Genomic DNA, 22151 nt, shown 5'->3' on the forward strand with positions numbered 1-22151 from the left:
CGGCCGAATGGCCGAAGGAGATCTCCGAGGTGGTGATGTCACCTCATTGATCGTCTCTTAAAACTTATCGCCCAATGCAGGGCCTCCCGGGTCTTTTTCACCTCGTGCCAAGGGATTGTCATCTCGATCATCATGCTCATCGATTTTCTTTTTATTTATATGTGCTCGTTATCATCGCAGCATGACAGAGCAACAGAAAGCTGTGCTCTCCATGCTACCCAGCCATCTCCACATCCCCCCCACCACCACCGCCACCAGCCCCCTTCTTCCGCTCCTCCGCCCTCTTGAGCATCTTCCGCTTCCCCTGCTCCACCCACCTCTCATACGCGCCGCCGCCCTCCTTCAACTTGGCCGCCACAACGCCCTTGAGCACCTCCCCAGCGAAGCCGACAAAGTTGTGGCGGCGCAGGGCGTTCTCAAACTGCCAGTCGCGGCGCTTGCGCTCCTCGCGCGCGAGCATCTCCGGGTCGCCGATCTCGCGCGCCCACACCCGCAGGTCGCGCACCATGGCCAGCAGGTTGAAGCGGATCTCGGCCGCGTCGTACCGCGCCACCCGCCGCTGCAGCACTTCCATCACCCGTGTGGAAAACTCTTGCTCCCCCGGCCCGCCGCAGGGGCCGTGGCTGATGGGCGCCCGCTGCAGGCCGTCCAGCTCGTACAGCGTGCCGTTGATGGCGGTGTAGGCGACGAAGTGGAAGGCGTCCTCGCCCTCGTCGCCGGCCTGGCGCTGGGTCTCGTCGGCGAAGGGGGAGGAGCGCGCGAAGCTGTTGTGCACGTCGCGGATCAGCTCGCTGTTGGAGAGGGCCTCGCCGCGGTACTCCGGGGGCAGCGCCATGGTGAAGTCGCGGAAGTCGGTCAGCGTCGGCCCGATGTTGATGGTCTCGTCGGGCGGGGTGGTGCCGTCGGCCGTCTTGTTGAGCAGGACGCTGAGCAGGGCCTGCGTGCCGCAGGCGTTCTGGATGGTCTGCGCGGCGAAGAAGAGGCGCTCCGAGGCATCTTCGTCGAAGGTGCCGTCGAGCGGCTTGTCGCCGGCGTGGTAGGGGGTGTCGGTGGGGAACTTGAAGAGGAAGATGACGCCGTAGACGGGGTACAGCTGCGCGAGGGCGTCGGGGTCGAGGGAGAGGAGCTCCTCGAACTGGACGTCTTTTACGCCAAGGTTGTCGAGGAGGTAGGTAAAAACGCCCTGGAGCTACTGGTTAGCCAGCAGGTCCGTGATTGATTCGAGCTGTCCCCCGTGCGCTATCGCCTGCCAGGGGCCAAGGTCTTGTGCTGTGGGAGCAACATACCGCATCGGACTCGACTATGATTCGTTGGTCAGCGGTTCAGCTCGTCGGGGTCATGCGACTGAAGCCTACTGGTATTCCAACCACCACTCATCTTGGAGGCTCTAACTGCACTGCAGTTTGGTCCGGAATTGAGTTTGCCCGTCCTTAGAGTTATGCGACTGTGGTGAATAAGGATCCACGCTTAAATCAAAAGCATTTAGAATTTCTCTTTTTTCCCAAACGGGAGAAGGACAGAGTGCTGGATCTGAGCCAGGCCCAAGATTGTACCTTCTTTCACCCACGGCCCGAATTTCAGGGTCGATGATGCAAGTCCCCAGCTGCCTGTCAGATAAGATAAGGAAGCAACGAGCAGGCCCTGAGCTTGTGCCCCTCGCTGCCAGCTGTCTCTCAGCTGTGTGCCAAGCCTTCGCCAAACATCAACAAAAGGGGTTTCTCAACCGACCTCAGAAACCACAAATCTGGGTTTCCACAAGTTGGTTATTTTCCCTGGCATCCCCTTCATTTTGTTCGTCGTGCGAGGGGACATAGGTTCCGAAATTCCCAGACAAGGCATGTACAAAATAAAGTGTTACTTGCTATAAAAAGCTAAGCCAGATAGATATACATACAAGCCATCCTCCCAAGCAATGAAAAGAAGATTACCAAACACCAGCCCCTGTCTCATCAGTCATTTCCTTCGTGTCATACCAGCGTGAATTACCTCTGCTGTTCAAGGCGTTACTCAAACTGTCAGATAGGTCTTCCCCTTTCACATAGTAAGCATCCTCAGTCCCCTATGTGTGCCATCTTCCTGGATGGTAAAATGTAGCGAGACAGCTGCTACACAGGCGCCGGGTGATCAAAACATCCGACGCATCGGCTCAGGCGTCGAGACTCTCGGCATGTGCTCAGACTTTGACGTGTCGGACCTGTACTGCTCAGTGCTCATGGCATCATCCCGCGAATTGAGGGAGAAGGAGGCGTCTCGATCCTTTTTGTACCTAGCCCAGTCGATGCATCGAATAATGGCTCTGGCCATCCACGGTTTGTCTCCAGGAGGCCGCCAAGACCAGTACTCCTTCAGGTCGTAGTTCTGTGGGGTGATGGTCTCCCCGGAGACCTTGACGACGATGTGGATGGCACCATTGATGATAATGTACGCAAAAATCCCACTAAACAAAGACTTCTTAGCAGGTGAGAAAGTAGAAACTAGGATGTGGCCAACTCACGCGATCAGCCCGTAGGCAACGCTGAAGCTAAACGGGATGAAGGCCAGGGTGATGAAGGATGGTATGGCGTCGCCGACATATGCCCAGTTGATTTTGGTGACCTGGCGGATCATCATGCAACCAACCTAGAAACCCACAGTTAGCCACATTTGAACCAGGAACATACCTACTGCCCCTTCAGAAAACTTACCAAAATGAGTGTGCTCCCACTCGCCCAGGGCGGGATGGAGGCAAATATCGGGGCAAAAAACAAGGAGATGAGGAAACAAATGCCAGTAGAAACAGATGTTAGACCAGTCCGGCCTCCCTCCGAGATGCCAGCGCTACTCTCAATGAAAGCAGTTACTGGGGACAGTCCAAGCAGCGAGCCCATGGAAATGCAGAAGGCATCGACACAAAATGCCATCGTCGACCGGGGGAAGTCGGCCTTGTCTTTCCGGGCTCTGCTGCAGAACCGAGCCATCGAGTAAACTGTCGCAGTGCAGTCGATGATGTCCACATAAAGAAATGTAAACAGGGCAATCACGACATGTGTCCCCGCCCCACCTGTCAGATCCCATTGCTGCTGGAGCAACGTGCGTTGAATTGGGTGGAAGCTGACAACCTTGGAAAAGTAACTGAACCGCTCGTCGCCGTCAGGGGTATTGGGAAAGTGAGTCAGGGGTGTGTTGCGTCTGCAAAGAATGTGAGTTTTGTTGAGCAATGTAAATAAAAGGCGAATGAGGTACTGACGGCCACGAGAGAATGGAAACAAAGGCGATGCCAATGATAATGGCTCCTTTGACGCGAAATGCCATCAAGAAGGAGGTAAGCAAACCACCGCAGATAACGCCCACCCACATCTGTTGTGACAAGTCAGTGCCGAACTCACAACTCACCAGGGACAATAGGACCATACCTTTGGGCTTGACATGATTCCTGATTCGCACTCTCCAACTTTGTTGAGATCCTCGACTGGGCAGCCGCCGATGGTGAGTGGTGTACCAATACCACCCGTGACCATGCCGAGGCCAGAGGTGTACGACATGCCGATGAGGGTCAAGAACAATCCGATTCCTACACCGCTTGCAATCTTGATTGTGCCCGGGATGATCTTGACCAGCCAGTGCCGCAAGCCTGTCAGAGCCAGGAACATAAAGATCCAGCCCTCAATGAAGACAGCAGTGAGAGCCACCCGATAGTTGATAGGGCCCGTGCCCTTGACACCTATGACCTGGTAGGTAAAGTAGGCATTGAGGCCCATGCCAGGGCTGTGGGTGGTGTTAGCAGGACTCGGTCAAAATTTGCAATCCCAAACTTACCCGAGGGCGACCGGAAGATTTGTGAAAACACCGAAGAGGATGCTGGAGAAACCGGCTATGGCAGTGGTGCCAGTAATGAGGTCGAGTTTGAGAACTGATTTGGGTTCCCCCATCAGCGGTCCATACCAAATAGTACCCTGAGAAACTGTTAACTAACCATTGTAGCATTGAGTCCATTCGGCATCATTGGCGCAGTTCCCTTGCAGGTCGAGTGGCTTTTCACAGGGGCAATCAAAACCCCCCTCTGCCAGAATGAAGGCCTGTAGATGTTAGTCAGGTGAACCTAGCAATAGAGACACCCGGCACGGGAAGGGAGGCCATACATTTACGGCAATGACATATGCCATGGTTGTGAAAGTTGTGATGCCCTTCCCAAATAATGTCAGCCACATGATCATGCATGGCATTTGGGGGAGCCATCGTGGTCCCAATACAGCCAGAAATAACCCCCAAGCATTAAAGATACATACTGCGCGGATTTCGGTTGAGAAATAAGCATCCTCAATTTCCTTGGCCTGTTATGAAGGATGTGTCAGAAGGTTTTCGGTTCCGTTGACGGAGGGGACTATTGCTTACATGGCCACATCCTCTGAGTCGAAACAGCTGGCCAACAGGTGACTTGCTCACTCTATGGTCCATACGCTGGACGAGGTTCGAGACGGAATTTCTCATTCGTTTGAACCAGTTTGGGCGGTCATGATGCGGCATTTGGCCAGCAGTGCTTGGCCTGGTAGGAGGTACTGGTCGCATTTCGATCTCCTCACTGTGAGTGTCAGTACTACTAGCCATTTGGAACAGAAGCTGAAAATTGGTATGAAGGAAGCGGAGGGGGGGGAGGGGAATAAAGGATGAATAAGAGTCGTGCAAGTCATTGAGGACTTGCATACAACTCGTGGGGCCTGCCACAGAATTCATGCCGGCGATGGTCGCACTACAGCACACATCATCCAGACCTTCTTCTCTGCAATAAGGCTTCACGGAAGGCGGCAGATCCGTGCATAATTTGGCAAGGGACAAGGAGACAAGGATAGACGGGAACGAAACGACCGACTTACGTTGTGAGGAGAGGGCTCGGAGAAGACTTCCCCAGCTTGGGGAAGAAACGCCGGAGCATCGTGATGATGTTGGTTTGTTTCCAATTTGATTGAGTTGGTAAATAAAGGTAAAAATCTCAAATAAAACCGGCGAGATCCGAAGAGTGAAGAGATCCAAGTCAAGTTTGTGAAAGAGATGGGTTGTTTGTGAGTGGCTAAGATGGTCGGTTCAGAAAGAGGAAGATCAAGCAAATGGCGCGGGGTATCAACGTTAGGATTTCTCTAAATGATTTGTTCTGTGCGGAAAATCCAGGACGGATAATTGAGAACCTTAATGAACTGGAGCCCTAGGTAGAGGGCAGGAAACCAAAAAGGTTCTAAGATTTAACTTCAAGTCAAGAGGGAAGGTGCGATTCTGACCGGCATGGCAGGCTCGCTGCCCCCATCCAGTAAGTTCGAGACTGATAGAGAAGCTGGAGATACATTCACAAATCCCTTGCTGCAAATTTAATGTAGTATGTTCCGAATATGATGAGTCTGATTTTGGTTGGTGGTTGGCCATCATAACCTCGTAGATTCAGGTTAAGACAATGACAATCTGGGCTTGTTCGGTTCCCTACCCGAGGTCGGATAACTGGAAACCACATAGATTCCCTTACTCTAGTATGCAAGCGGATAAACCTTAAGTCGGAAACCAACTCTGGTTTACACATGGAGCCATCTCGAACTCTCACCGTATGCGACCTGACCAGGGGTAATCTTCAGCAATCGAGGCAAGGATATGTCAAAGTGCTCTGCACCCACGATCCTAATCCCCTGGCGCTCCCTCAACCCCAAGGAAAAGTCTGAGGCTTGGTGGCACCGACTGAGCTGCTGTGCTGCCCAACTCCGGATGGTGGGACCAGGCCAAATTCGACCAGGCGCAGGGGAGGGTGAAACGGAACCCGGCTGCAACATTTAATAAACTTATGTACTCATGGTTAGGCTTCCTTCCTTTATTACTCCATACACTAGATGGGCAAGACATCAATCAAGTGGAGAAGGGTCCAATACGGATCGATTTGGGCACAGGCAGCGTTGATGGCCTGGTGCTGTGCCTGCCTTTTCAGCGCCGGTACTTTTGTACTCCCGTCTGGTGGTGACAGCCGCCGACCATCCGATCTGCCAGGTTCGCCGAGATGCAGGTTTCCCTCCCGTTCGTATGACGACCGAGCCTCTCGGTGTCCCTGAAATGCTAAGTTGAGGTACCGAGGGTACACGATGCAACACATGGCAGCGGGCCGAAGAGGGGCGAGTTGAGCCAACGGGGCCTTTGCCGCAGGGCCGTAGACTCGGAACTCACCCCAAACCGAGTTCGGTAAGGAAAATGTCCACCGGAGAAGGACGAGGTTTCTCTTCGGGTTTCCACATGCCGTGTTCGTCAACCACGTATTTTTCCTCTGGTTAGGCATATGTCTTGCCATTTACTTTCGCAACATGCGTCGGATACAATTAACAAGTAATCAAGGTCAAATACGGGGTATCCGAGAAAAGCAATCGATGGGAGTGTTGCATCCATTTTGCAGGAGAGGTCCTGTAGGTAGTGACGCGGTCGGCAACGGGTAGTCCCACGTTTCCGGGCCGAGCAACCCCAGATTCCCCGTCGGAGATACTACATTTGGTTAGCGTGGTGCCGAGGGCCCAGCCGCGACCAAGCCCCGTCGTTCTTGGCAGGGCAGAGGTGTGTGGGTCTCAAGCTCTCAAAAAGAACGTCACTCTTCCCAGCAAGATTGAAGATCGAGAGAGCTTGGGGGTACTTCGTAGTGTAGTGGGTTTAACCCGGAAGGTTTAACCAGCTTGGTACTATCTTCCGGATTCCCGTGTAACTCGCGACACAGCACAGGCAGTAACACCTTTTAATCTAACCTCGGCCCTTAATGTCGGGGTCAAAATGGGAAGGTTGTACACTGAGGAATAAATCTGGGACAAACAAGTTTCCTAGATGCACTTGTTGTAGCAAGGGGGCTGTGGAATAACATACCAATATGTAGCTATGATCAGAAGTTGTCGATCTTGCTGACGGTTGTTGGATAAACTAGGTACCGTAACGGCAACTGGCCTACCCAGGAGGTTTTAGTTCTTAACATTCCATCCTAACATACCAGCCCAGTAACTGATGTTACCTAGGTAGTCGCTCGGTATTTGGTCGGGAAGCGGCCTTGTGAAACCACGCCTCCCAAGTTGCGCACCAGTTGCTGCTCAACATGGAACCCTGCCGGGAGGAGCCGCCTGCAAGACCGTTGCAACAACCAACGGACAAGTGAGACGTGATGAGGTGCGGCTCCAGCTCGAAATAATGGCTCTAGCCAAGGCTTTGTAGGTTTTAAGCGCGCTACCTTAGACAGGTTTGGCCACCTCCCTATTGAAACCACTCACATCCTGGTGAGGGTCTCTCAGGATTGTCTGAACGCCTACTGTGTAATTGTCTTGCCATCTGCGCTTTACAGTGATATTTAACTTGGCTGGGGGGTGGAAACCTGAACCTAGAAACCATCAAACTGCAGGCTAACGGCCGAGACAACTCTGGCACTTTAAGGTAGTGCAGAGGCCTCTCACTCTCGCCGTTTTAGCTTAGTAGATAGGTACGTACCTTATCCGAGAGGAGAGACAAACCAAGCCTGGTGTTGTCCCTGCTGCTTGGTTTAGCCAGCTACCTAAATTATTATAATTGGTCAGTCATTGGAATGAAAGTTTGCCTGATGGAGCGGGAAGGAGCGGGAAGGAGCGGGCATGCCCAAGGGTGCGGGTGCGGCCCTTCATGATTTCCGGGTTAACCTCGCCCACGTGTGCTTTCCCCATACGGAAACAAATGGCCTTACCGTGACAATGAAAGCGTTGGTTAAGTTAGTGATAATCAGTGAGTTTGAGTGTCTCACTTCGTATTCAAGATTCATCAAGAATCTTGATTACAAACTGCGGGTTTCTTTTCACCCAGCTTTGTGTCTTTGGTGTCATAGTGGCCAGCTTGGAAGGGAGGCATACCCTTTTCATTCTTCTAATCACAGCTGTTCTCTCAATGCGAACATCTACCGACCCCAGATTGGCCATTCTCCCAAAATCGCAAATTCAGGCTGCGCCCGATTCATCTCTACGATTTACTCTTTCATATCACCAACCTTCTCTTCTAAAAGCCAATGAACCCTGGTATTTTCCGTCTCCCAGAAATCTTTCACGGACCTTTTTGGTCGCTGAGTCAAGAGTCACGATAAATGGCCGTATTTTTCGTTACACTCGGTCAAAATGTTTGAAGTCGACTGGCAAGATTACGGCTGCGAGCGCGTGGGTCAGCGCCGAGTGAGAAAGGAAGTTGAGAAGGAACAGAAACAGAAAAAGAACAATGATGCCAGCAGTGGTCACAGGAGCAATTCGACACTGTCGACTCGAACCTCCAGTTCATCCGACCAGCATCACCGGACATTCTTTGGAAGCATTGGCAGGAAGCAACCTGCCGCTTCATTGAAGAGCAATAAGCCGGAAGCCACCACACCAAAGGTTGAGTCGACCAAGTCGAATGGGACATTCAAGCGAGGCTCACTGCGCTTTTCGGGAATCACGACAACTATGATGGCACCGCCCACAGCCAACACCTCGACGGGACTCGAGAACAAACCTCTCAATATTCAACCCTCGGGCACGATGAGAAACATCGCCGATGCGATGCAGTCGAACTCACCGCAGTCCGCGGATCGCTCGTCAAAAGGTACCCGCGCCCAAAACTTATTATCGCTGCCCTCTCAACTAACCTTGAGCTAGAGTCCATGTTGTCCAGGATGACCCAATTGACCGTTCCCACACTGGAATCGCAAGGTGACGAGCCGACAAACGATGCGACCACCGAGATCAAGCTCGTCCAGACGCTCGATGACAAGGGCTCATCCGTCAACAAGGTCGTCACGACAACCTACGAGCATGGCGAAACCGACCCCTTCGTTTCTACCCGATCCGGAGTCGGGACGCAGATCACGGCCGGCTCCAGGACCCCTCGCAAAACGAGATTGTCGCGGGTCATGCACCCCGCGTCTCCCGCCGACGACGCCAAGTCGGCCTCCGAGCTCATTGACGACTGGTTCACAGCTCTGCACCACCCAGCAGTCCGCCCGGCCCTCAAGCCCGGCCCCAACGGGACGTTCCGGAGCGGCGGCGTCCTCCTCCCGCCCAACGTGATCCGCCGGGCCCTTCCCGAGACGCCCACCCGGCAGTCCGCAAAGAAGAGCGATGCCTGCTTCCTCCCGGCGAGGTCGACGCCGATACGGTTCGCAGCCGACAACCCTGACGACTGGACGCCGGTGGCCCAGCGGAAGCGGGAACCCTCCGACCGCGTTCGCGCGCCGCCAGCACCCATCGAGAACCAAGAGTCCGTGCAAGACGAGGAGATCATGCGCCTGATGGCGGCCGATCTGAAGGACATCCACATCCAAGAGGAAGTTGTTCGCGAGAGCGGCACTGCCCGGCGGAACGCCGGCATTCCTCGTGCCAAGCGGTCGGCGGGTTACGCGGCGGAACTGGGTCCTCGTTCTGCACCAATGGAGAACAACGCGGAGACAGCTCGGAAGAGTGGTCGGTCTGTCAGACCGGCGGTTTAAGTAAGCCTCCGAACCACCTACTTTGCACATACAACGTTCTATGGGCTCGGATTAGTTGGCGATCTCAAGCCGGACATGCATGAGCATATCAAGGGGTACATATGGGGTGGGAGACAAAATAACGTGACGACATATGGGACTGGGGGAGGGAAGGGGGGCATACTATGCGATCCAGGGGCCAGTGGCGGGGGCGACTTGATGGAGGGAAAGCCTTGGTACAGGTATCGGCTTCGCCATATCCTGCAATCTTGGGTGCCGTCGACGGACAGAGCAGGCCGGGTTTGAGACAGGCTCTGAACTCATGGGGAGGGAGAAGGTTGATCGTGGCCTTGGGCTGCTAACTGTATGTTAGAGCCGGTTGACTCCCACGGAGAATGAGATACTCACAGTCCAAGAGGCTCTCGCTCGATAGGTCTCGAAAGGCGCTCTACAACTCGGGTTGTTAAGTTTGAGGGCCCAGGTGACGTGTGTTTATATCTAGCAAGTTCATTCCCCTCTTCATACTTCCCCTAATTTTCGCTCGGTCTCTACTTGCTAGTGCTGCAACTATACTACATTTCCCTCCGTGGAAGTGCTTCCGTGCTCCCGCATTCCGCTCTCGGGCAGCTCGCGAGGTTGATTCCTGTGCTTGAGAAGCATGTTATCTCTATGAGCGACCCCCTTGGCGTTCCCCAAACGGTGGCTCTCGACGCTGGCAAGAGGGCGGTGGCAATGATGGTCTTACCCACCTAAAATGGCGTCTTTACCTGTGGCGAGCAGTGGTTTCCTTCCCAATTGCCACGCCCGAACAGGATACCCTAGTTTGTGTGTATTGTGCCCTCATCTCTTGACGAGTCTGGAGACCTCGGGGGTTGGGTGCTTTGATGGACGATCTTCCTATCCTCGTCCTCAGCATGACCTCACTCGGGTCTCTTGAACTACCTCCCAGTATGTGCATACAAGGAGAGCTGAGATATAGCGTGTACTTCCCCACACAGACGGTGTCGGCTAATTTCCCTAGTGAGAAGGAGGTGTGTGGTTAAAGAGGTTTGTGGAGAGTCTGACGTTCTGAACGCTTTTACGCCATGACTCCCCAGGCATAGCCTTCCGTTAGCTCACTTCGGGGGGACTTAGTGTTAGGTAACAAAAAAGGATGGGCAGCGCCGAGGGTGCGGTAGCTGCGTTAGTTGTGACCTACTGTCAGGCAAGTGAGAGCGATGGAAGGGTTTGAGTGTGGGAGTTCTATCCACCCTGGTCCCCCGTGAGGGAATAAAGTGGCAAGAGGGAGGTTGGCGATGGGCACAGGGCAGGGAAGAGGCTGTGATCTCCAATGCAGGAAAACCCAAGCCTGGTTCGGCCCCGGTCCTCATGGGGGGAGGACCGGAGCTATTACACACTGTCACTTGTGATCTTCGGCTTGTAATCACCCTTGTTGCAGCAAGCACTCTGAGATCTGCAACTGGGGGAGCCGGGCGCAACAGCTGAACAGGTATAGTGTTAAGTCATTTTTGCGCGTCTGGGAACTCTGGTGGTATCTTCCGTGAAGACTCTGGCAGTTTTTCAGCTGGTGGGGATTCCAATCACCAGTTGGGCGTCAAGGTGGCTTCACAAGTGCCGAGCTATCGGGTCGACTGATGGGTTGTTGATGATTGACGGGATCTGGGGTAACCCACCACCGGTTGCGAGAGACCTGCCCCCCTCTCCTCCTTGACCCCCTTGCCCCTTAGACACACGCATCATGCAGGGACTCAGGGCTGGTTCGGCTCTCTGCGATGGTGGCTTTCGGCTGGTTCCGCGCACGTCCCTCCCCTTGATTTCTGGCGCTTGTTTCTCAGCCACTGAAATCAGTGTGACGAAGTGTCACATGGCATTGAAACAGATGCCCCGGCGTGGCAGAATCACGTCAGCTTGCTGGTTCGACGCGACGGGGGACAAGAATGATCTGCTTTCGCATCGTCGATTTGCACGTCGGTGGAAATAGGCCTAGATCAATGTTTACGTTTCGGTCTATGTGTTGTGAACTAACCAAAGCTGAAAAAACCATTGACGGTTCTGGGGCTTCCTTTAAACTTGCCGCCTCGTTGGGCTCTAGTTATCTTTCGGTGGGGTGTGCTCGAGGCGTTTGCTGAACGGCAGGAACCCATGTGGACTCGGGGCCGTTGAGGTCTGTGATGCCGGCCTGTCCCTGTCCGGTCAATTTCACGGAGGAAGTCGGCAAACCAATAACGGTGCCGGGCAGGCTCAGACCACCCCGCACCGGCCCCGCTAAGTGTGCGGAGAGGGTGGGGTTTGGTTTTGAGTGGTTCGAACGACTGGCGGTCGTGTTCCTGGCAGTGGAGACAATAAAAAGCTTTTCGAGATGTCAATCGTTGAGACGCCATGTCACCCAGTAAGGCTGGACGGAGCTGGCAGTGATGTGCATTCATTTTCAAAGCTTGAGAGTCGAACAAGCTTCTCCAGTGGGGCCGGAAAAGGGGGTTTTAGCATGAGGGCATTGCGGCATTCCCCCGGCGGTGTGCCGAATCGAGGCTCTGTGTCCGGTGTTTGCTTCATTGCGATTGTCGAAGAATGTAACGTCTTGTTGTCGAACAAGGACACCGCCTCGGAATGCGGCTCATGACTGTCCTTGAACCCAGTCCGACACTACTCGCTTATCAAACCTGTGAAACAATTATCGACCACCATCGCCCCGGATCCACATGAAAGAGCAAGGGACTTGCCGACTCGGTTGTCGGGTCTTCGGCGAGGTAAACGGCTCTGACGAGGGTCTGCTGGTGTACCGAGACCCGATTACGGCCGTTGGTGCAGTGGATGTCCTTGAGTCTTTGACAACGCCCGCCACTCGCAAACAAACCAAATCGAGATATACGTCATCCGGTTGGGATGCATCGCCAACGTTAGGCATGGCAGGCGGCAAAAGAAGAGAGTCGATCTCGGCATCCTTGGACCGATCCTGGAGATCGAGAAACGCTTTGCCAATATGGCCACCGTCTGATGCCTGCTCTTAAGACATGTTGAGATCTCTGAATGTCTGTGCTGTCAAAGAATTGACAAAAGAATCGACAACAGGACCGGGGTGTTGTTTCCTGTCGAGGTTATGAATGCTGACGTTAACTGACTAGTTAACTAGTGCAACTGGGAGATGGTGATGGGCGTAGAAGGCTGGGAATGAAGTGGGCGAGGGAAACGGTCGAAACGGAAACAGCAATTCAACACGCGATGCCCTGTGCGGCGCGAGTGGGGCGTTTCCCACGTGGTGACGGCTTGGCCTACCGAACATCGTTCTTCATTCCACGTCTTTCAGCCGGCAGAACGTACTGAAAAAGCATGCGACACGGTACATACATTGAGGCGGATGGCGGTTCGATACCACACCGGTCCCGAGATAGATCCGAACTGGCTAGCCTGGCAATAGCCGGTGATTTAGCACGGGAAAGAGCGCCCCTGAGAGGCAGAAAAATCGGCAAGTTGTTGTTTCCTGACGGAGGGAAGCGCAGTCGGCTTCTCCTCTGTCACAGCTGCAGCAAGCTGCTGTTCGAACGATGGAACACCCCGGACCTCTCCTGCCAAAAATGCCACCCTCCGTCATCATGAGTGCAACAGTGACAGGGGTTAAAGGAGTTGGCTTTGCGAGCCAAGTCTGGCCCTGCAGGGGTGTGGGAGGGTGTCACAGGGTATTGTGGAGTCAGGGTCCACCTGTTCGATCCTTCCTTCGGTGTGTGAGCGTCGAGCGAGCTTTGCCTGACCCCCTCTGCCGATCTGCAAGTGCTCTTCTTCTCTTTGGAATCATTCGTAAAACTCACAAATTTGCAAATGGTTGCGTGGGTACACTACATACATTGGCTTTGTGAGTAAATCGGGCGAAAAAGTGCCACCTCTCCGTTTCAAAACAAGTTCAGGCAATACACGTACGTGTACATCGGCGCATTATGCACACAAACACACAAACCTCAACTGCCCGAATTTTCCTCAGATTGCCCCCCTCGTTACCCAATCTGACCTGGTTCGCTCATTGCCACCCACCTAGTTCCAAGAGCATAGCCAATTACGGGCTTTCCCATTCTTCGAAGCAGACTTCCCCTGCGTCTCCCCGTTTTGGCCATCGCCCTGTTTCTGGTGAGCGGAAAAGGGTTCCTTGCTTGGTTAGTGCAAGCTCACTTCTGCATGGTGTCCCACAGATCCCCAGACTGGCAGGGGTCCTCGATGGTTGGCAACGGGTGTGGTTGGGTGTGGGAGTGTGGTCTGCTCCGAACCCTGCGTCTGAACCAGGAAGATCTCTCGAACGCCTGTCGACTTCGGCCCATTTCAAAGGATGGCGCCTCTGGTATCCTAGCTAGCCTTCTCGGGTATCTGTCTGCTGTCAGTTGCTCCCAGTCGAGTACTTGAATTCACAAGTCCCCTCTTTCAATGCCGGTCCCACTGCTCGGGTCGTTACCATCCTACTGGAACCACCACCTGGCCCCCCTCCCTCTCCGATCGATATCACAGGGCGTCAGCGCCTCGTCTTGGAATAACTGGACAGCATACTGTGTAATTCTCACTTGACCAACCCATCGAGCTGATACTCCTTCCAAGGCTCGCCCGCGGGGCCAAACACGGGGCGGGCCGTCAAAGACGAGCAATCAACTATACACTACCGACAAACATTGGCATTGTTCCCTTGTCATCGGCCCTGCGTCGTGTGGCGCCTCGACGTGAACCATGGCCACCGTCGATCCCGGCCTTGCAGGGTCAGAAATCGACGTCGTCGGCATCCTCGAACGCGCAACGTCGGTCTTCTCCCTGTTAGGGTCCATGGTGGTCATCACCACTTTTACCTTTTCCCGGGCCTTCCACAAGCCCATCAACCGGCTTGTCTTCTACGCAACGTTCGGCAACCTTATGACAAATGTAGCCACATTAATGGGCCGGTCGTTTGTCAACGACATCGACCAGGCAGGCTGCCAGTTCCAGGCTTTCCTCATCCAGATGTACGTTCCCCAGGAGTTGGGTTAGGGGGTTCAGGTTCGGCTGACCGTGTGTCTACTAGGTTTATGCCCGCCGATGCTTTCTGGATGCTGGCCATGGCTCTGAACGTGCACCTCACCTTTTACTACAAATTTGACGCTCGGCAGCTACGACGGATGGAGCTACCGTATTTTCTCTTTTGTTACGGCATCCCCTTCATCGTTTCCCTCACCTTGGTGTTTGTGTCATCCCCCGACAAGGGCCGGATGTACGGAAACGCAACGTTGTGGTGCTGGATTGCTCCCAAATGGGACATCTTCCGCATTGCCATCTTCTACGGGCCTGTCTGGTAAGCACGGGGTTTCCTGGGATAGGGGCGCATACAGACCTAACCATGGATACAGGATCGTGATCCTCGTCACTTTTTTCATCTATATCCGCGCGGGTCGCGAGATCTACAAGAAACACAAGCAGTTGAGGGAATTCAGCACTAGCCATCACGACCCGGAGCCCCTCCATGCCGTCGAGGACCTGTTCAGCTCCACCAAAACGACCGAGGTCTATGTCACTACCGAAGTGATCGACAAGCGCGGCTCGATCGACCTCGCACCCATAGGGGGCAGCGAACCACGCCGATCAGAGGGCTCGTCGCCTCAAAGACCGCCAAAAGCAGCCTACTCGGTCACGATCTCCTCTCGTCGCCCCGGCGAAACACATGGCGACAGCAGCGCAGAAGACGAGCATCAGCAACAACAACACCAGCCGCAGCAACAAGTCCAAACCACCATCACCGCCAACCCGCAACCCACGGGCCCCGGTTTCACCCGCGTCACCACCAACACCCACAACAGCCCCAACAACACCCTCACCACCACCACCACCGCGACCCCAAACACCACCAACCCCAACCCGCTCCGCCGCCGCGCCGCCTACGAAGCCACCAACGCAACCTGGTCCTACACCAAGTGCGCCCTGCTCTTCTTCACCGCCATGTTAGTGACCTGGATCCCGTCCAGCGCCAACCGCGTCTTTGGCGTCGTGCACGCCGGCCAGACCTCCCTCCCGCTCGAGTACATGTCGGCCTTTGTGCTGCCGCTGCAGGGGTTCTGGAACGCGATTATCTACTGTGTCACCTCGTGGGGTGCGTGTCGGATGTTGGGGGAGGATGTGAGGTCGTGGTGGTCGAGGGTGGGGATGGGTGCTGGGAGGGGGAGAGGGAGGGGTGGGGATGGGGAGGATGGGGGGGAGGTTGGCCTGCATCTGGGCCGGCCGTCGAGGTCGGCGTTTCGGATGGTGGGCGGGAGTCGGAAGACCAGTGACTCGAAGAAGACGTATGAGACGGAGAGCATGACTGAGCTGGCGGCGAGTCGCCCTGGGTCGAGTGGTAGTCCGACTATGATGGGTGGGGCGACGCCGCTGCCGCCGCCGCAGACGGCGAAGATGGGCGTGTGAGTTGGGAGTTTGGGTGGTGGGAAGGCGGGCAGGCAGGCAGGTTGCGTTTTTTTATTTGTTTGACGAGAATGCGCCCCCCTTGCTACGTCGACGTTTTTTTCATTCTATTTCTATTTCTTTTACTTCCTTCACTTCACCCTAATTGGATGGGCAGTGCCTTGGGCTGGCTGCTACTTCTTATGGTTTTTGTAATATACACTGGGCGGAGCACAGGCTCGACGGACAGACTGGACCTGCATTTTTGTTTTCTATTATCTGGGTCTTGTTTCAGGGGATGATGGCAACGAAAAAGTAACGGAAAGCGACGGTTGACGGCAAATGGCATTATACCCCTTTTTCTCTTCTAACTATACTTACCAACTAATGAACGAATTGGGTGGATGTCTTGTCTGTTGGTTTCTTCAATGCACCACTGCACGCTGCATGCTGCACTCTGCATGCATGCATGTCGCACACATTTGCGGGTTGATTGATTGATTGATTGGACTCGGAAAAGCGGCAGGTGTTGGGCGGACAGAGGGAAAAAGATGGATTGCGTGTGCACCCCGATGCGTCCAGGCATAGATTATTTCAGATTGTTTCACTTGCTGACATGTTAGTTATTCCCCTGACGGACTGCATCGGGGGTCCAATCCGATGTGTGCTGTGCCTCGCGGGCCGATGTTGCAACAAACGGGATGGATATTGGACGTCGCGGGAGGTAAGTACCTTAACTTTCACAGCATGGGCCTGGACCACGAGACACCGCAGCGGAGCTAGTTATTGGTGGTGAGGATAAATGGAAGTGTGGGCTTGTTGTTGTTTGCTGCGGGTGAAGTCAAGTCAAGTCAAGTCGTTGCAGGGCCAAGCCGAGCCACGTTCAGCCAAGATTGGCCAAGTCTTTTCGGTTCGTGCCGTTTTCTCCTCCGTTTTTGTTTTTATGGCTTGATTGGGGATGCGAACCACCAAGATCGCCTCAACCGTTGCAAGCCACCTCGGCCATTATCCGAACCGCGTCTCACAGACTCCCGCCTTGTCGCAAGAGAGGCGTCTCTAGCCCGCCCACTTCCCGTCTTGCAACCGAGTCTGTGGCTTGGTTGAGTTGCATCTGCGCTCTGACCCTTCCAACCAGGAAACAAGGAGCCAAGACTCGTCATTATTCACTGCTGACACACTTGAGACATGTAACTATGTATGTGGTGTCCCTGGCAAGGCTATCTTATCCATCCCTGGCTAAGAGCAACGGCCCCCAATGCAACGAACTCCGCGTTGAAGAAGCCGGTCGAGTGTGTTTGCTGAATTTGGAGCCGGGAAAACTGAGACGGACAACAGAAGCCCTGCCTCCCCCGTGCTGTTTCCGTTTGATAATTTCCCCGCCCATGTGGTTGGCTGTCAAAGCAATATCGAGAAGGGTTACAGCGGATGGCAGGCTACCCCATCCCCCCCCGACGTTCAAACCCACCCTGCCTCCCTGCCACAGCATGCTGACCATGTCAGTGCATGCTCACTTTTCCGTGGATGTGGTTCTGCCGCGTCTCGCTTCTGCAAAACAAGACTTCTGTAGACGAGCGCCCGCTGCGACCTTCTTTCGGCTTGTGCGGACCAGGGGAGCAAAAACCCGGTTTGCTGGCTTTACGAGGTGGTATTCAAGGGTTGGGCTGACTGTGTCTGCGAAGATCTCATTGTGCCAATGTGTCGACCCAGCAGGACAGATTCACCGGTGAGCGCACCGCGTCGATTACGGTGTGCCCCTGAACCTTCGGGTACCGTCAACCGAAAAAATATCTCCGTGGTATCCGGCAGCTGGAACAGACAGAGGGGTACTGTGTAGAACCAGTTTCGCCCTGGGACTGTGTCAGCAGGGAACCCAAAAACCAGCGATCAGCAGCAAGGGCTTGACGGTCAACCAACGAGACGGATTGTGTGAACGGAACACGGTTCCGTTTTTGGCGTTGACAACCAAACTCATCACTCCTTGTCGAGAACCGCGAACAACAGCGGAGCGAGAGAGAGATTATGATATTCTAAATTCACCCAAACCACTACATCAACGTCCAACTTGATGCAGGTGGGAAGGTGTATGTAAACAATAATTACCCAACCCTAACCCCAAGCTGTATCAACCCCTATCTTCCCCAACCCCTCCCACACGCGACCACCCTCACCCCCCGTCCCCTTCACTCACTCACGCCTCAACTAGTTACGCCCTTCCACCCCTTCACTCACGCCCCCTCAACCCTCCCCCCCTCCTCCTCCACCCTCACCACAAACTCAAACCCCACCCTCACATTCTCCGCCCCACTCAACGCCCTCTCCACCAACGCCTCCCTGCGCTCCCCGACCAACCTCCTCAACGCCGCCACCAAAAACCCCCCGACCACCTCCACCGCCCACCCCTCGGGCACCAGCTCCAACACCTCCACCACATCAAACCAACCCCCAAACCTCTCCAGCAGCGCGCCCGTCTGCGCTAGGCGCTCGCGCGGGTCGTCCAGCGCGAGGAACTCGCCCAGCAGCGCGCGGAACAGCGCCGTCTGCTCGGCCCACGTCGGCGGCAGGTCGCTGCCGCTGTCGCGCCGCTGCCGCCGTTGTGCGCCTGTGCCTGTGGCCGGGGTGAGGGCGGCGGCGCCGCGCACGCAGTAGGATACGGCCGTGTCGTAGTCGCCGAGGCGGTGGACTAGGAGGCGGAGGGCGGGGGCGTGGTGGCGGGCGCGGGAGGCGAGGATGATGGATTCGGGGACGAGGAAGAATTGGTTGGGGGGTGGTGGTGTTGTAGTTGTTGTGGTGGTGGGGATGCCGTTGGTGGTGGGTGGTTCTTTGGCGGGTTGGGTGTCGGTTTCGGTGGTGGTTCCGTTGAGGTGGGGTGGGGGTGATGATGGAGGGAGGGCGGCGAGTGAATCGTCGATGCGGGCGCGGATCGCGTTCACGTCGTAATCGTGGCCGCCGCCGAGGAGTTGGAGGAGGCGTAAGCGGCTCTGCCAGACCTCATCGTTGGGCGGGGCGTTGTCGGTGAGGAAGTGGATGTAGGTTGGCTTGGGCGGGTGGAGGGCGCGGTAGGTGTCGTAGGAGGCGGCGATGTTATCGCGCGAGGCCGGTGACGTCTGCAGGTCGGTGATGACGATGTCGAGGTAGTAGGTGATGAGCTCGTTGACGTAGGCTGTGTTGCCCTTGCCGAAGACGAGGTGTTCGAGGTAGTACTTGACCGCGTCTGGGGCCTCTTCCCGGAGGAGGGCGACGATCTGGGCGTGCTCGAACTTCGGAGCTTTGCCCTTTTCATCGGTAAAAACTTGGACGCCGAGCTTGGGGTTGCGGCTGGCCAGCCACAGGCCGTATTCTTGGACCAGCGCCTGGTTGCTGATGTTGGAGAGGTAGCTCCGCAAACGCTGCTCGCCATCACCTAGCTCGCCGCCCCTGTCTTCTTCCCCCTCGATAACACGTCTCCATGTCCCAAGCACGTCTGCTGTCATCTTGCGGTGCTGGTAGAGACGGCTGAGGACAAAGAGGCGGCGGTAGGTTTCGAGTAAATCCACTGCTCTATCGAAGCAGTCGACGCCATGGTCCACAAGCTCGTACAGGTCTTTCCGTACCGAACCGAGGGTCCCGGGCTGGCCTATTGGCGTGTTCTGGTCAAGCTCCAAGAGCACCAATAGTAGGGACGCATCTACAGTCCGGAACACCTCGTCGGGAATACTGCCAAATCCCTTTTTCTTTCTCCAGGCAGAAAGGAAGCGTCTCAGGAATTGAAGGATGTGGGGCGGTAATGAGCTGATCCCCTGTATGTCCAAGCCGTCTGTTTGGGCTGAAATGTAGCTTTCAACAACACTTTTGATACCACCATAAATCCATATTCCTCTTCGGTTCATGATGAGTTCGTTCCGAAGGGCAGGTATCAGAGACAAGACTACCCGAGCGTCCAGATCTCCGCCAACAAGGTTCTCCTCCATTGTCCTCGTTTCGGCATCCGTGAATGGCAGCGCTGGCGAGCTTAAGAATGCTGTCAGAAGCATGACACTTGCTTTCTGTTTGATGTAGCCCAGTGTCATAAATTCAAGTTCGGTTGTCGGTTCCCGGTCTTTGATGGTGTTGAGCAGGGCAAGAAGTTGTTGCCTCGTCTCCGAGCCATTTGTGGTTTGAGAGCTTTGGTGAGCTGCTCGCTCTAACGCAGAATCTAGCTGCGTGAGCAATGGATTGCGCACAGCCCACCATATGTTGTCCCCGGCCCAGACAGCTAGACGTGACGATGTCTTTGCCAGCCGTCGCACAAATTCTTCCCCTTCCTGATTCCTCGTCGTTTCCCATCCTGGGGGTAGCTGCTCATCGTCCGACTCAGGATCCCGGTCGAAGAGCGCTTGTTCCTGGGTGAGGCGCTGTAGCGATAGCGCCGTCCGAGAATCGTTGCTCTTCAGAGACATGGTTGGAGTTTCTGGGTGCCCCTTGAAGGGCGAAAACCGCCTCTGACATAAACGCTCGACGACGTTTTCGAACACCATATCTTCCTTCTGTAGTAATGGCCGGATACCAATCGGGGTGCCAGCTGTGGGTTCTTTGGCTCCGTCATCCCCTACCTCCAACCACCACTTCTCTGGCTCATCTTCACCGGCGTTCACGTCAAAGCGCTGGATCTCCAGGCCGTGATGTAAGCCGTCCTCGAATTCTTTTGTCATTGAGGCAAGAATATACCCCTCCTGCGTACTCGGGGAGGGGAGTGAGGACGAGAGATCGGCCGAGCCCCCGTCAACGGCGATCTCACGAGGGTACCTTTCGAATTCGAGCGTGGGCCGCGTCGGGTCTCCGTCAAGGTTTACGAATATGCCAATTCCTGGTTCAAGGGGACTAGTTCCGGTGACAAGGAGGAACTCTTCTGTAGTAGGTGATACAATGTGCGGTTTGAGGAAAACGGAGCCGGGTTTTGGAGACGGCGTTGACCGTACCGGTGGCGTTGCTATCCGAGGTGGCGGTGTTGCTTGGGCTGTTAAGAAGTCCCCAGAGTCACGCGGCGGCGCGGGTAAGGGCTTGTCTGCTGGTCCCGGGCTCCGCGAAGGTGAGGGGGCGTCAGAAGATTGGAATACGGGGTCCTCTGCATCTCCGGACCGTCCGTCATTCCTTCGCCTGCCCATGAAGTTTCCCAGGCTTGTGCTCCTAGAATGGCCTTGAGAGTTGGCAGGGCTACGCGCAGTCGCCGACGACGCACTCCGAGCCAGGCCCCCATCCGGAGCGCTAGCGATGTTTTGAGTCTGACCAAAGCCGCCATCTGGTTGGGAATTGTCGAGTGACGATATGGTCATGAGCGGGATTTTGAGTTGGCGGTCAACATCTAACAGGGCATAACTCCTCGAGTCCGCGACGCACGCAATCGAGTCTCTGCGTATCGAGAGCGTGCTTCCGGCAAAGTCGATTTTCTGGATGTCGCGTCAGAGAGATTAACCAAAAAAGAGCCCAGGCAGCATACCCGAAGCACACGCGCATCTTCTTCCCCTATCCTGACCACCTGTATCCGACGATTCAGCGACAAGAGGATGGTAACCCCAGCGGATTTTTCGTTGCCGCCATCGCCGCCCTCGTTTAAGTCCACGCCGCCTATCCAATTGCAATTCCTGACCTGGGTGGCGCCAAAAACGGGACTCAGCTCGGGGAGTGAGTAGAAGGTGACGGTCCAGTTGCACAGGACACAGGCCTTGCCTACGCGCGGCAGAAGGAGGATCTGCTGTACGCCTGGCCGTGAGCCATTGATGCCACCCGCGGGCTCGGAGTATACTGGGGGAAGACGAGAGGCGAGAATAAAGGTAGAAGGGCTGCTGGGGTCGTTGGGATCGGGAGGGATGCGAAAAAAGTGTAGGAGCTCGGAGGCACTGGTGCCAACATAGAGGTTGCCGTCTGGGAAAGAAGAGAAGAGTTAGTTAGCAAGCGTCCCACCCATTCTCGACCACAACCCAACCCGCGCATACCATAATAATCGACGCAGTTTATCTTGATATCCTCGTCGCTGCCGTCGGCGGAGAGGGGCACGTCGTGGAGTAGCGGGCGCAAAGCATAGGGACGAGCGCCGGGGGGTGCTGCCTGGCCCTGCTTCCTCTGCGGGTCGGATGCCATGGCGCATCCCGAACCATTGTCGCCCGGCCGTGAATGCGGGGTCGCCGTGGGATACGGCGCCGGGAGAAATCAACCGGGTGCGGAGTGGAGCGGTTATTTGGAGGCTGTCTGGTGAAGGAGGGACAGGAGCCCGGAACCTCAAAGTCGTCGTCATGCAAGGCTGGGGAAGCTCCCAGGCGCTAGCTAGCATGGGGGAGCAGCGCAGGGCAGCTGTTCAAGCCCCTGCATCCCGCGGTCCACTTCCAGTGCCTAG

General features: G+C 55.3%; 5 protein-coding genes across 5 annotated transcripts; 2 read left to right on the top strand and 3 right to left on the bottom strand.

The window, feature by feature from the left end:
- Positions 1-214: 214 nt before the first annotated feature.
- Positions 215-1586, bottom strand: F5144DRAFT_527885 (ubiquitin carboxyl-terminal hydrolase; the record flags this gene model as incomplete). The annotated part of the gene is made up of 3 exons (XM_066786865.1): positions 1356-1586; positions 1287-1300; positions 215-1189 (listed from the first exon to the last, which is right to left on the bottom strand). The coding sequence occupies exons 1-3, from the start codon at positions 1375-1377 to the stop codon at positions 215-217; spliced, it is 1011 nt and encodes a 336-aa protein (XP_066646994.1). The 5' UTR covers positions 1378-1586.
- Positions 1587-2124: 538 nt separating this feature from the next.
- Positions 2125-4909, bottom strand: F5144DRAFT_484682 (permease family-domain-containing protein; the record flags this gene model as incomplete). Its single annotated transcript, XM_066785460.1, has 10 exons — positions 2125-2437; positions 2495-2619; positions 2685-3168; positions 3227-3336; positions 3393-3744; positions 3796-3889; positions 3953-4055; positions 4266-4310; positions 4423-4558; positions 4851-4909. The coding sequence occupies 10 exons, from the start codon at positions 4907-4909 to the stop codon at positions 2125-2127; spliced, it is 1821 nt and encodes a 606-aa protein (XP_066646995.1).
- Positions 4910-8108: 3199 nt separating this feature from the next.
- F5144DRAFT_506695 (uncharacterized protein) lies at positions 8109-9596 on the top strand (the record flags this gene model as incomplete). The annotated part of the gene is made up of 2 exons (XM_066786476.1): positions 8109-8560; positions 8638-9596. The coding sequence occupies 2 exons, from the start codon at positions 8109-8111 to the stop codon at positions 9449-9451; spliced, it is 1266 nt and encodes a 421-aa protein (XP_066646996.1). The 3' UTR covers positions 9452-9596.
- A 4353-nt stretch (positions 9597-13949) lies between these two features.
- F5144DRAFT_133747 (uncharacterized protein) lies at positions 13950-15896 on the top strand. Its single transcript, XM_066782320.1, has 3 exons — positions 13950-14400; positions 14460-14726; positions 14782-15896. The coding sequence occupies exons 1-3, from the start codon at positions 14132-14134 to the stop codon at positions 15827-15829; spliced, it is 1584 nt and encodes a 527-aa protein (XP_066646997.1). The 5' UTR covers positions 13950-14131; the 3' UTR covers positions 15830-15896.
- Positions 15897-18030: 2134 nt separating this feature from the next.
- Positions 18031-22069, bottom strand: F5144DRAFT_527890 (uncharacterized protein; the record flags this gene model as incomplete). Its single annotated transcript, XM_066786866.1, has 3 exons — positions 21754-22069; positions 21258-21682; positions 18031-21207 (listed from the first exon to the last, which is right to left on the bottom strand). The coding sequence occupies exons 1-3, from the start codon at positions 21896-21898 to the stop codon at positions 18031-18033; spliced, it is 3747 nt and encodes a 1248-aa protein (XP_066646998.1). The 5' UTR covers positions 21899-22069.
- Positions 22070-22151: the final 82 nt, after the last annotated feature.

Source organism: Chaetomium tenue (genome assembly GCF_020726465.1).
Source record: "Chaetomium tenue strain MPI-SDFR-AT-0079 chromosome Unknown F5144scaffold_2, whole genome shotgun sequence".
Lineage (NCBI taxonomy): Eukaryota > Fungi > Ascomycota > Sordariomycetes > Sordariales > Chaetomiaceae > Chaetomium > Chaetomium tenue.